The following is a 12,752-nucleotide window of genomic DNA, read 5'->3' as shown; positions in this document are numbered from 1 at the left end:
AATGGGTAAATAGACTTTGTTTTATCTGGTTTTTGGCTAGAACATAGTTTAATATTCAAAAAGGCTTCCCTCTAATTTTCAAGTCAAATGGAGCTGGTTTTCAAATTAAAATGCCTTAGACAAGCTGAACTGCCCACTAAAGAATGTTTCTTGCATGCCCAGCGCATTGATTAAAATTAGTTGAAGTAGTTTGGCTTGGTTGGTTACTTTTAATGCTTTTGTATTTATTACTCAATATGGCAGCATGCCTTATTGTCTTTTTGATGTATTTAAAAGTATGAAAATTATAATGAAAAACGTTGAGAAAGAAAATATTCAAAAAACAGATTTTGAAAAACAACGTTTTTGGCTCTCTCTCTCTCAACTACTACATTTTGGTTTCTTCTTCTTCCCAAAAGCTAATAACCTTCTCAAGAATCCTAAACCTCCATTAAAACCAGAAACAAAACCTTAACAAAAAAAAAAAAAAAAAAACAAAATCAAGAACCAAGAACCAACAACAATTATTCTTGACTAATACCTTGAATGATTGTGCTCAGGGTACAACAACATAAACCTACACCAAATTCCATCACCATCAAAAGCATTATTTAATACTTTGGAATCATATGTAGATCTTTCCCACTCACTTAAAACGTATATGAATTATAAATCAAAGTTACAAACTATTAAAATATTTTGTGAAATTATTCCTTGACGATTAAGATAGCTTCTTGCATCACACCTTGGTACCGTTGCTGGAATATGGGTGCAATCAATAGCTCCAATGATCCTAAAATAATAACAAAAGCGAAAACAATAATAATATCATTACAAAAAAAAAAAAAAAAAAAAAAAGCACCACTAATAAGAATAATAATAAATATTATTATTATAATCATCATCATCATCATCATCATCATCACTTTAAAATAAGGAAAAATTCTTGTATAATCCTTTATTTTTTTCTAGCATTGTAGATGCAGATTTGATCATCATATCAATTGCAATTGTGTTCAATACCTTTAAAATCTTGTTGAAACTTCGATTGATGGTATATTGTGATTGCACAAATGTTTTACGAATTAAGCAGTATCAAGAATTTTGACCATAGTCAATAAAAATGTTTTACCAATTAAGCAGTATCAAAAATTTTGACCAATAGTCAATAAAAATGCCGCAAGCATTTCTTGAACACAAACACACCTTGTATCTTGTAAGGGTGCTTTTTCTTTATGGAGACAACATGCACGGTAATCTCAAACGTTCTTCCAACAATGTTTTCACTTCCTTGTAAACAATTGATTTATCTTCTGCAGTATATTGTTGATACCCAATTTTATTCTTACAAAAATAATAATAATAAATAAAGAAAGAAAGAAAGAAAGAATAAATGAATTTTATAAAAAGAACAAATTTGAGCTGTAGTACACAAGAAAAGAAATAATTGGAAAAAAAAAAAAAAAAGCAAGAAATTGAATATGTAATTATCGAGAACATTTTCAATATATATATATATATATATAGATAATATAACAATTTAATTAACCCACTATATGTTTACCTTACCAATGATTTTGTTGTTTCTCCCATATATCCACATGTTTAAGTACATCCGTTTTTTTATGAAGAACATCAAATAGAGATGAAGGTGAATATGGAGGAGGAATGGTGCATGGTTTTGTATCATCAGGACCCTTCCACATGGAATCCATCATGTATGTTCTTTCTAACCCCCTAGCCGGGCAATACAGTGACTCCAAACACAATTGAAATGCATTTTCAGGAATTTCAGGTTTAAATTTGAAGAGCTTTGCATATTCATTTAGAAGATGAAACATGTAGTCATATACATAGTCCATCTTCAGCTCCTCCTGAATGAATTTTACTGCTTCCCTCCCAATGGCCTGTACCTGTTGATATTGATCAAAACCAAAATAATATAAGTCCCCACATAACAGCCTAGTAGCAAAGCTAATATTTTCTCAGATTTGGAGATCAATCCCCATATTCCCAATATCAAAAAATGTGTATACAACAATACAATGATGGGCATTGATTCCCACGTAATGGTGGAAATCTAGCTGCATCCAAATGCATTTAAGTGCATATAGGCACCTTTATGTGCTTAGACACTGCCCAACCCTAGCATAACGTTGGTGATATCCATCACAACCACAACGACAACAATAAAATACTAACTACAAGTTATAACTAAATATAACTACGCGAAGCCCACACTAAAATTCTTAGTGCAAATCCACTATAGCCAAATCAATCTGCAAGTGCAAACCCACTTTATATTTTTATGAATAATATTCGACTTCTTAGAATATTTACTAAATTTATTAACCAACTGATATGGTAGATGATGTGATAATATTTAATTGTTTTTTTTTTTAATTTATTTTTTCATTTAAGGGTTCACTCATCCATATTTAAGGTAGATGAACATACCAACTATTAACATCTTAACACATATCATTTGATAAATATTTTGTTACTTGTAGCATTACTTTTTATATATAGAAAATATCTCATATGGACACCTAATGGATTTTTCATTAATACTTTCCTCATCAGCCTTTAAATCTTTTTTTAAGAGCTGAGATTCAAAAAATATATTTGAGCTTTATATAAATCTTGACAGGATATACTTTACCCTCCAACTCATATAAACTCGAAATACATTTTAAATTTCAACCCTTAAAGATTCAAAGACTAATAAGAAAAATCTAGATTAAATATCCATTATGATGTCCTAATGTCAAAACTTTTTTTTTGTTTGTTTGTTTTATCCTTGGATTATATCAAGTACTAAGATTTAAAATTACATTTATTAATCATTGGATCTTGACAGAGTTTACTTTTCTTAAATAGATTTTTAATAATATTACTAAACTCATATTTAATTATTTTTTGAATTTAAATATCAGTTTTTAATGTAATTCGAAAATTAAAAAAAATCAAATGTTAAAATCATATAAAACCTAATTATATATATAGATATATGAAAAGCATATATATTTCAAAAGCTTCTGATGCATTAATATTTAGTATCATGTTTCAGTTAAGAGTATTATTATCATTAGTAATTACTAGTTACCTCTTTCTCGTGGGTGTTGCCCCAGTCAACAGCATACTTAATTGATCTGCACTTGTCATTGGCCTTAATGGGCCAATAGTGCTCCATTGGCTTCAATCCTCTGCTTGAGAAATCATAGTATTTGGGGTTCACTAATAAGGTTAGCGAATCACATGCAAGAATGTATTTTCGACTCACGGACCAACCATTCCCTTCTATGTAGATCTTAAACCTGCAACATGAATATTTTTAAATAGGCCAAAAAAAAAAAAAAAAAGTTGATAAGAATTATAAGACAAAATGGTCAAACAAATATATTATACCATAATACGAGAAAAGAATAAAAATTTAGGAAATGTGAAAATGTTACTTTATACCTATGAGTGCATTGGTCTGCCATATCTGAGTTCTTATAGCCTTGCTCAAATTCTCGACGCCAATCCTACATTTTGCATATCCAGCATACCGTAAGTTTTTTTTGTTTCTCATTTATCTGGAAAGTACAAGCAACCATCAAGAGTTACTTTTACTTGGTTTCAAATCCCAAAAAATAACAATTAAAATGGTTAATATTATTTTACCTCCAAACTATGATAAGTTTTTCATTTTGCCCCTAAATCAGAAAATTTCTATCGTCCCTTAAGACATTTTTTCTTTTTCTTTTTTTTGGGGTATCCGCTTAGTCTGGTTATGTAATTTTGTGTAATGAATTTGACCAAATTAGTCAATACACATCACAAAAAAGATAAAATAAAACGCAATAAAATTGTTTGTAAACAAAGTTACAATTTGAGCCATACAATATAAATATGTTTTTTTGCACCTATACCCTAAACTTTGCAGTCATTTGCATTTTGCCCATTGTACTTCGTTTTTGTCACCTATAGCCCTGAACCATCGAAACTTTTGTAGCAAGAGTCCTAAATTCTAATTCTACTAGTTTGCTTCGTGGTATTGCATGTGAAGTGCACATGGGCCATTTTTCTTTCCGTAAAATAGGGGTACAAAGGGGCAAATCATATTAATGTCTCCTTTACTCCACCTCGGTCTCTTTCTCTCTCTTTCACTCACTCTCTTGCACATGTCCCTTTCTCTCTCTTTCACCTCACTCTCTTGCACATGTCCCATTCTTTTCTTTTGCCCATTCTATATATGTCATCTGCTCCTAAATTGTTATGACCTTTCTATATTGGATTATGCATAATTTTTCTATGTATATTACATATAGTTAAGGTAGTCATCATGATTAATCTAACTATAATAGCATTTCCAATAGAAATATGAATTATAAAAAAAATGCCAAATAAAAAAATATAGATAGTACTTTTAAAAAATTGCTCATTAATGATAAATATCTATTTATATATAGGATTTTTTTATGGTGCAGACGTACATATTTTTTTATCATGTAGACGTATACAAAAATGACGATTTCTCAAAAATCGTCATTAATATTATCAAAAAAAGACAATCGTTTTTTCAAAAACTATTTTTCAGGATATCTGCACGATAAAAACATGTAACGTCTGCACTATAAAATTGTTATATATATATATATATCAATAAAAAAGGAAGAAGACAGGATGCCATTTAAGACAAACTATTTAATTTGGTCTCACACGCTGGAATTGGCTTCAAGTGGTAAGTTAGTTATGTATGGATGATTCAACCATAAAAGGCATATTTCGGCCTAGCACATGGTAATCAGCCCTATCATGATGTACTTGGCCCTAATATAGTGTAATGTGGTGTATTCGGCTCCAGTGTTAAAGCTAAGCACAAAGATGAACAAACAAGCCAATTATCTCATTGTACGGTCGAAGAAGGACACGATGCCATGGGATCAATGGAACGAATTATGGAAAGAATCCTAATGTCAAGAGGATCACGAATAATTCGCAAAAGATCTTAGCCTTGTAAGTCAAGAAATCAAATAAGGAAAGAATTTTACCATCTTAGTGATTCTTCCTTATTTAAAAATCTAAAAACCAAAGGGACTCTATAAAAGACTCACTCCCTCACTAGATCAAGGTAGGTACGATTCTATGTTTACACTAAGTATTAAAATTCATCAACACTTATTTAAGTTGAGCTTCAGAATATTTTTGATTGGTGCCACACCAGTACTCTAAAAACTTTTCATATTGGTTATTATACTACTATTAAGATAATGAAGATTTGTATACTTTGGTAGAGATTCAATAGCTGATATTTGTACATCAACAATGTCTACAATGAACGTTAAGTAGATGTGGCTTAAACATTTTCAATGTGAATATTTACTTTTAGAGACTTTAACAGATACCGTCAAGTATTTAAAAAGTAAAATTTTCTTTAATAAATCAATTCTTTTCAAAAAAGAAAAAAGTTAATACAATATATAATTAATTAATAAAAATAAATAAATATATATATATTATTTTTAAACATTAACATTGGAAAATAATTTTTAAATTGATTGTATATTGTATACTACTTATATTATTTAAACAATGTCAATTTATATGCATATGCATTCACATTCATTTTTTGAGATGCTGTAATGTCTATTTCCATAGACAGTGAGAATTGATGAGGAAACTATTTTTTATTTTCTTTTTTGTTCTCTCTTTCCTTTTTTCTTTTTTAACTATTTTTACACTTTTGAAAACAAATGCTGGATTTGATACTGAGAGAAGTTACTGTTCATGTCACAAATGAGCTCGAAAAAAGTTTTGGTCAATCAACTATTTTTATAGCCTTTATCCTTATGGAGAGAATGGCAATGTTCCTCAACCTGCCACACCTGAAACTCTTCTCAAAAAAACTATTCATTTATCAAAAAGAAAGAAAGAAAGGAAAAAGCATAAAAGGTGAGGTTAATTGTCAATGGTAAACCAACCCCCAAGTCTTAATTTCACTTCCTAGCAAGTGAAAAAAAAAATTCAATGGAAAGAAGCCAAACTTGGTATGAGTCCCTAGCTCAAAATCGAACTCACTGCTTTTTCAAACCTCGATTTTAAATTTTATTATTATTATTTTTAATCCTATAACAAAGTGCATTATATTTGCAGTAGTTAGACCTTTTTTTTTTTTTTTTTTTTTTCTTTTTCTTCTTTTTTTCTTTTCACCAATTTCCCCACTTTTCTTTGTTTTCAAATTGAGAATTTTTAATTGTATGCTTTTCTTTTATTTTTGTTGATGTACAAATCTAGACCATCACAAGTGGCTGGGTGTTAAGGCTGAAACCTAATTGAAACATACAAAACAGAGACAATGTGGAGTTCTTCAGGCATAAGTGTGATACCAGTCAAAGAAACTCTGATACTTAAGTTAGATGATAATTTTTAAATGCCGAAAAGGAATTCTAGGGCTTCTAAGGTTGATTTATATGTACCTAGTCCTCAAAGAGTTTGTTTGTACCAATATTTTCGGTTCAAGATAAATCATAATAAAAATATCCCACATGGATTAGAAGAAGAAAAACCAGTTGGGTTTTGGAAATAAAAGGTTTTCAATTATTCTATATCGAAAAAGAAAGAGATTTATGGATGACTTCTCTTATTATATATCGAAGCCTCATTTACTCATTGAAGCGATCACAACTTCTATTATACCTCTTTATACTAGAATACTTCTCTCATTTTCACAATTAATTTTTTTTAGTGTTGACCCTTAGACCATCTAGTATTTATTTTTATCAATTTAATTTTTTGTTGGTCCTTGGACCGCCTAATTTATTGACTTCAATTACTATTATCATTATTATTGTTATTTTTGGCATTGTTCTTATTTATTTTTTGTTAGTTGATTAAAATCCTTTAATCATTAAAATATTAGAATCTTTTTAATTGTTTATTTTCTGTAATTAAATACAATCGTCCGATTTTATTTATTTTTGCAATTGTTATTGTTATTATTATTATTATTATTATTATTATTATTATTATTATTTTCTCTATTTTCTTCAATCTAGAAGGTGGTACGCTTGCACAATCAAAGACATCTGGTGTTGGATTTTTTTTTCCAACAGAATTATAATGTATTTATAGAATATTGGCATTGGTTCCCAGTTCCTCAAGGAAACCAACTTCCCAATTTCAAATGTGCTTGAACCACAGCGCTCAAAATTAGGATAGCAATGACTTTCCTAATTTAAATGTTTTAGTTGATCTTATTGAGTGAATTTTACAGGATTTAGTGCTTAGCCCACATATAAGTTTCAAACTTGATAGATATTGATCCTCGAAAGATACTTGGGAGACATTCTCTTAGCCGAATCAGGCTAAATGCCTTCTATAACGACTTGTAAATTACATTTTGAACACTCCTCTCAGAACGACACTTTCGTAAAAACCATGATACTAGCTCAGCCATGATGTTTGTTAGAACTTTAACATTTTTCTCAAATCCACCACCATCCGTCTACACATAAGATTTTTAGTTTAAGGGAGGATTTATCATTCGGAATAAATCCTACCCACACAATTAGTTCCTCATTCCTTAAAAGTAAGAAATTTTACTTGAAGGACTATTGAGTAATACTAAGAATTACTCATGTTATTTCCAAGATTGGAATATATCTTAATTTTAACAGCGATGAGCTTGTAACCTTTCAAAAAATTCAAGATAAAATTTCATAGGTATCACGACTTCCAACTTCTAATCTACTACCAAATACCATTCTTAGAAATTCCAAGATATATGCCCGACGATTATCCCCATTGTGCCTATTTCATAGATACAATACTTTAAAACACTTACCACCAAAAGCACTCGTGCCCCCACATGGCAACATTTAACTCTGACAATTCATATCACGTTTTTTATTGTTTTTTTCAATACTTTGATGAATAGCGTTATTTCGCACGAAGTAGAATTTGTCGGTTTGTTTATACCACTTCTTTCTTTTTCTTTTTCTTTTTTCATTATTGTTATTATTATTATTTTCTAATAATGCCATACACCACTTCTTTGATGAGACGTGCGACTTCTATAGCCATGTCTATACCATATATGACTAAAGCATGAATAGTTTAACTAGGCCTAAACCCATGTCGTGATTATTTGTTAGTGAATTACTAAATAGAATAGAAATAGAGTAATGACGGAACAAATAAATTAAGGATAAAAGAAAAATAATCAATATTTACCTACCTGGACATACAAGCGAGCATTCCAATCCTTTTTCTTAGTGACATTACATTTGAGGAGGTCTCGTCTGGTTCGAGCAACAGCTGGATTTCCTTTCCAATAAGCATAAGGTTGTCTATCCACCCATTTCATCTTCTTGCTCCCTCTCTCTATGTCCTTCATCAGTAGCTCCCAAGGCTTTATGTTAACCTCAGGCCTAGAAAAGACAAACATAATCAAATTAAATCAACAACCTTCTATATACTAAAAACACACACATATAATATATTGATGATCATTTTAACTGCACATTTTAAAGGATGCAAGATAGTAATTCTAGCTATAAATCGAATTCATGAGCTAGTCTTAATTATTACGATATACTAGAGGGGATAAATTCTTATATCAAACATTTGATACGAAATGATGCAGTATTAATTACTATGAATAATGTTAAATTAATACTGATTTGGTGCTCTGCAACTGACCGATGTCAGGAGTACATTATATAATATAGGGTTTTGAGTTTTAAAACCACACATATTTTCATCTAAATTAATTATAATGATTCTCATGTCAATCATAGATCTCAATGAAGATATTAATTAGATCCAAAAAAAAAAAAAAAAAGGAAAAGAAGAAGAAGAAGAAGATTCAATGACGATCATCTATGAATAGTTTTAATCTATTATCATTAGATTAATTTTCTATGTATTTAGATTACATTAATTATTAGTGTATTACTACATTGGTTGTAAATAAACTGAAAAAAAAAAATATTTTTCATAACTGGTGATAGAGCGTTAATGAAATGCATATATATATCATTGACAATTTAATTAACTATTGTAAAAGACCATTTTTACATATTAAATTTTTAATATACAAAATTCAATATATACTTAAATACATCTAATGAATATTTATTATCTTATGATTGACTTTACGAATGCTCATTAATGTGACAAATAATAAAATTCCATATATTTAGCCATATTGATTAAGTTAATTATTTGATTAACCGGTAATGCTAGGATCACTAAATCTTTTTGGTTCCACGAAATAATATGATGCCAGATTAACCACTGAATAAAAAATATGTATATCTAGATGACCATACTAGTAAACAAAACTTGTTTTTTGGTTGTTATTAAGCAAGAAAAGAAACTTTTTTTGGTTGTTTAAGAATATAAAAAATAAAGAACTATAACATAAAAACTTACCATCCCCAGAAGGACCAATCAGGGAAGGCAAGATCAACTGTGTGATCATCACCGCAGAAACTGAACAAAGTAGGAGGATCCACTGTGTTGTACTTCGACAAAATCACAGGTCGGTCATGGCAGTTAAAAACCAGTTCCAAATCAGGCAATTTGCCTGGATACTTCCGTAGCAACTGTACAATACCCCACCACGTGAACAAATCTCTAGTCTGATACGCCCTATCATATCTCTCCACGTATGCTATTCCATCCACTATCACCAATTTGAAATGGGCTTTCTTTTTGGCTTTGTGCATCATTTCCTTTGATATCCCTGTATGGGACCACGGCCTCAGATCTTCGTAGATCCACCGAAAGTATTCTGGACACGTGGACGGCTTGGATGAGAAATTAGAATCTTGTTCTGATTGGAAGGTAAAAGTGGTGTCACAAGAGGGGCAGATCTGCGTGCGGTCGAATGTGGAGCAGTTGATTGGGATTATATGGGAATCTGTTGATGAATATTTTGGGAATTTCTTGTTTTGTCCAGGGCATTTTTGGGCTGTCCCATTTACTTTTGGGCCAAAGTTTTGGGATGTGTTGGTGGCTAGAATTATTGGTCTGAATGTTTTTGGTTGATAAATTGGTTTAAATGTGGATCCAGTCAGAATCTGCAAAATGGAAAACAGTATTCCATAAATATAACCACCTTTTCATAAAATCCAAAAACAAGAAAAGATTGCTTATGCTAACTTTTTTTTTTTTTTTAAATTTTAATTTTTATTCATTATTGTTTTAACCAATTGTCCTATGTTTGGTTGGTGAATTCCCCACTTACATAAATCACCAGATCACTTAGCAAGTAAAATTAGTGATATTCTACTCTTTTTTTTTTTTCTTTTTTTTTTCCCATTCCATAATCAAAGTTCATGACAAAAATAAGATAGTTCAATGAGATCACTAACCTAAGTACTACCCAATTATTGGTTGAGACAAAAAAATATATATAATAAATATATAAATGATTAATCATGAAAGTTTATATATATTTTCAACCAGTGGTGGACCAAGAAAATTTTTTTGAGGCACCCTGTTTTGTGATAGTATTAGTGTTGTCAAATTTCTGGTGTAGGAAGAGAAATTTTTTATTTTTTGTTCTATATCATAGTCCAATTTAAAAAAATCGGTTAAATATTTTTATTTTTCCAAATTTTTTTTTATTGAAATGCAATTTCAATGTCTTTTCTCAAATTTAATTTGGCATCCACAATACCAATAAACATATACACTCCTAGAAGCAAAAGAAAAAAGAAGAAGTTGATTTTGTTAATAATTAATTAACCAAGGTAAATTTCAAAAAATATATATATGAAAAAGTTGATTTTCTTAGGAAATAAAAATCAAAGTAATCCAAAAAATTAACCGAACAAATGATTAATGAAATTCAAAAAAATTGAAAACTCAATTTCTATGCAATTAAAAAACTTAATAGCAGATAAATAAGTAGATTTTTTTGTTTTGTTTTAATTACATATTTCTTTTGTTACTCATTGTATTAAATAGTTATATACTGTCAAAATAAACAATATATTAAAAAATAGTAATTAAATAAGTATCATCTTGCTTAAAATTATATATATATATATATATAGTAATGGATCCACAAATTATTTTTTTTTTTAAGGAAGCATCCTGCATAAAACTGCAGGCTATTTTCAAGTTTTGATGTGGAGAAATACATATGTATACAAAAAAAAAAAAAAAAAAAAAAAAAAAAGCAACAATTTTTGTTAGATTGTAGTCCACTTAATTAGAATAAAGAGTTAAATTCTTATATAAAAAAGGTTAATCTTTTTTTTTTTTGAGAAAAATATAATTTTCAGTGCTTTCCCAACAAACAATTAATGAATTGTGAATTTACAAAAAATAAAATAGAATAAACATACTCCTTCATACAAAATAAAAAAAATAAAAAATTTGGTTATGTTAGGAATTAAACAACAAAAATAATTTAAAAATAGTAAAAAATAACAAAAGAAAAAGTATAATTAAACAAAATTGTATCTTATTTTCTTTGTAATTTACGCAAAATTTAAACAAAATTGTATCATATATTTCTTTTGAGCTTTGTTATTAACTCATTGTATTAAATAATAACAAGCTTGTTGAATTCAAACTAGATGGGCAACCGACAAGCAAGTCGATAGCAAGGACCCCATGTTATCAAACCAATAGTTAAGAGTACAAAAACAAAAGACAGGACGTAAAGAATAAATAAAAAAAAGTAAAAAATAAAAGCTTAAAAAAAACCCATACCAACTGTCAAAGCACCACGTAAAGTCAACAAAAACGACAAGAAAGAGGCCAAATAGATCATCTTAATGATGTTGTGGTGTGTGGGAACCCAAAAAAGAAAAGATGATAAGATCAAATCAAAAATTAAAAACAGAGGGGTCTGGGACTCGGCCCGCCCTATACATATATTTATAAACACGACGCCGCCCCTATATTCTATATTTTAAATATATATTATCAAATACTTATTATTGTAAATAAGTAGAAGTTAAATAATAAGTGAAAAAAATATTGAAAATGGAGAAGAAAAGTGTGGAAGGCCACTTCGGCCTCATATGCCCTTGGCAATTGTTTTCAACTGATTTCTTTTGTGTAAAGATAATCAATCTTTATGTTTAATAAACAATATCATTTGCACTAATAATATAACTACAATAAGGAAATTATAGAAGTTTATCATACAAATAATTAATCTTTTCAATTTTGTAATAGAATAATAAAACCAATCAATGGAGGAAAAAAAAAAAAAAAAAGAGTTAGAAATTAACTTACAGGGATGTTGATAAAGTAGGTGCAGACGAACCCTCCGATTAATAGAAGGAAGAGGAAGAAGACGATGGCAGACGGCTTTATCAGAGGCCGCCATATCATTTCTTTGTAGGAATTAGTTGCCTGGAAGCCCTGCTCACTGTTCTTACTCTTTCTTCCAAATGTTATTATCATCAGCTACTCCTGCTGGTTTCAACCATAAAAGCACACAAACAACATTTCTCTCTTTTCTTTCTCTATCATTTCTTTGAAGGAATTAGTATAGTTTTTCTCTCCTTTGGCGATGAATTAGATTCAGTAGTACTCCATCCAGCAAGGACTTATATATATATATATATATATATTTAAATAATATGTGTGCTGCTGTCCATAAAGTGATATATATTAATATAATATGTGTGCTACTGTCCATACACTCCTTCAAGATAAGGCTAGGGCCGGCAGCATAAGCCACAGAACACCACACATTACATTTACAAACCCTCTCGGATCAATCAAATCGAATTAGTTCATTTTAGTTTGGACAATTT

At 29.5% G+C, this 12,752-nt stretch overlaps 1 protein-coding gene across 3 annotated transcripts; it reads right to left on the bottom strand.

Annotated features, from left to right (window-relative positions):
* Positions 1-484: 484 nt before the first annotated feature.
* On the bottom strand, positions 485-12,543 carry LOC107418578 (uncharacterized). 3 transcript variants are annotated; one of them, XR_007240884.2, is made up of 8 exons: positions 12,226-12,542; positions 9,400-10,049; positions 8,201-8,393; positions 3,442-3,506; positions 3,086-3,296; positions 1,549-1,892; positions 1,186-1,292; positions 645-772 (listed from the first exon to the last, which is right to left on the bottom strand). XR_007240884.2 is itself a non-coding variant. In XM_048473515.2 (7 exons), the coding sequence occupies exons 1-7, from the start codon at positions 12,394-12,396 to the stop codon at positions 646-648; spliced, it is 1,761 nt and encodes a 586-aa protein (XP_048329472.1). In that variant the 5' UTR covers positions 12,397-12,543; the 3' UTR covers positions 485-645. The 3 variants fall into 3 exon arrangements, 2 of the variants coding, with proteins under 2 accessions (XP_048329472.1, XP_048329475.1); XM_048473515.2 differs by lacking the exon at positions 1,186-1,292 and having other exon boundaries at positions 485-772; positions 12,226-12,543; XM_048473518.2 differs by lacking the exon at positions 645-772 and having other exon boundaries at positions 1,176-1,292.
* Between the last annotated feature and the right edge of the window lie 209 nt (positions 12,544-12,752).

Source organism: Ziziphus jujuba, chromosome 2 (assembly GCF_031755915.1).
Source record: "Ziziphus jujuba cultivar Dongzao chromosome 2, ASM3175591v1".
NCBI classification, from domain to species: Eukaryota; Viridiplantae; Streptophyta; class Magnoliopsida; order Rosales; family Rhamnaceae; genus Ziziphus; species Ziziphus jujuba.
The sequence above is the reverse complement of the archived record's forward strand: the minus strand, read 5'-3'. Positions and strand labels throughout refer to the sequence as shown.

What these genes read in the sequence shown, in the direction of transcription:
- LOC107418578 (XM_048473515.2), bottom strand. Translation starts at nt 12,396, where the DNA reads ATGATAATAACATTTGGAAGAAAGAGTAAGAACAGTGAGCAGGGCTTC. An exon ending in CCTACTTTATCAACATCCCT is followed by an intron (nt 10,050 to 12,225) that starts GTAAGTTAATTT and finishes TCCATTTTGCAG; the next exon opens with ATTCTGACTGGATCCACATT. An exon ending in GCAACACCCACGAGAAAGAG is followed by an intron (nt 1,893 to 3,085) that starts GTAACTAGTAAT and finishes CAATATCAACAG; the next exon opens with GTACAGGCCATTGGGAGGGA.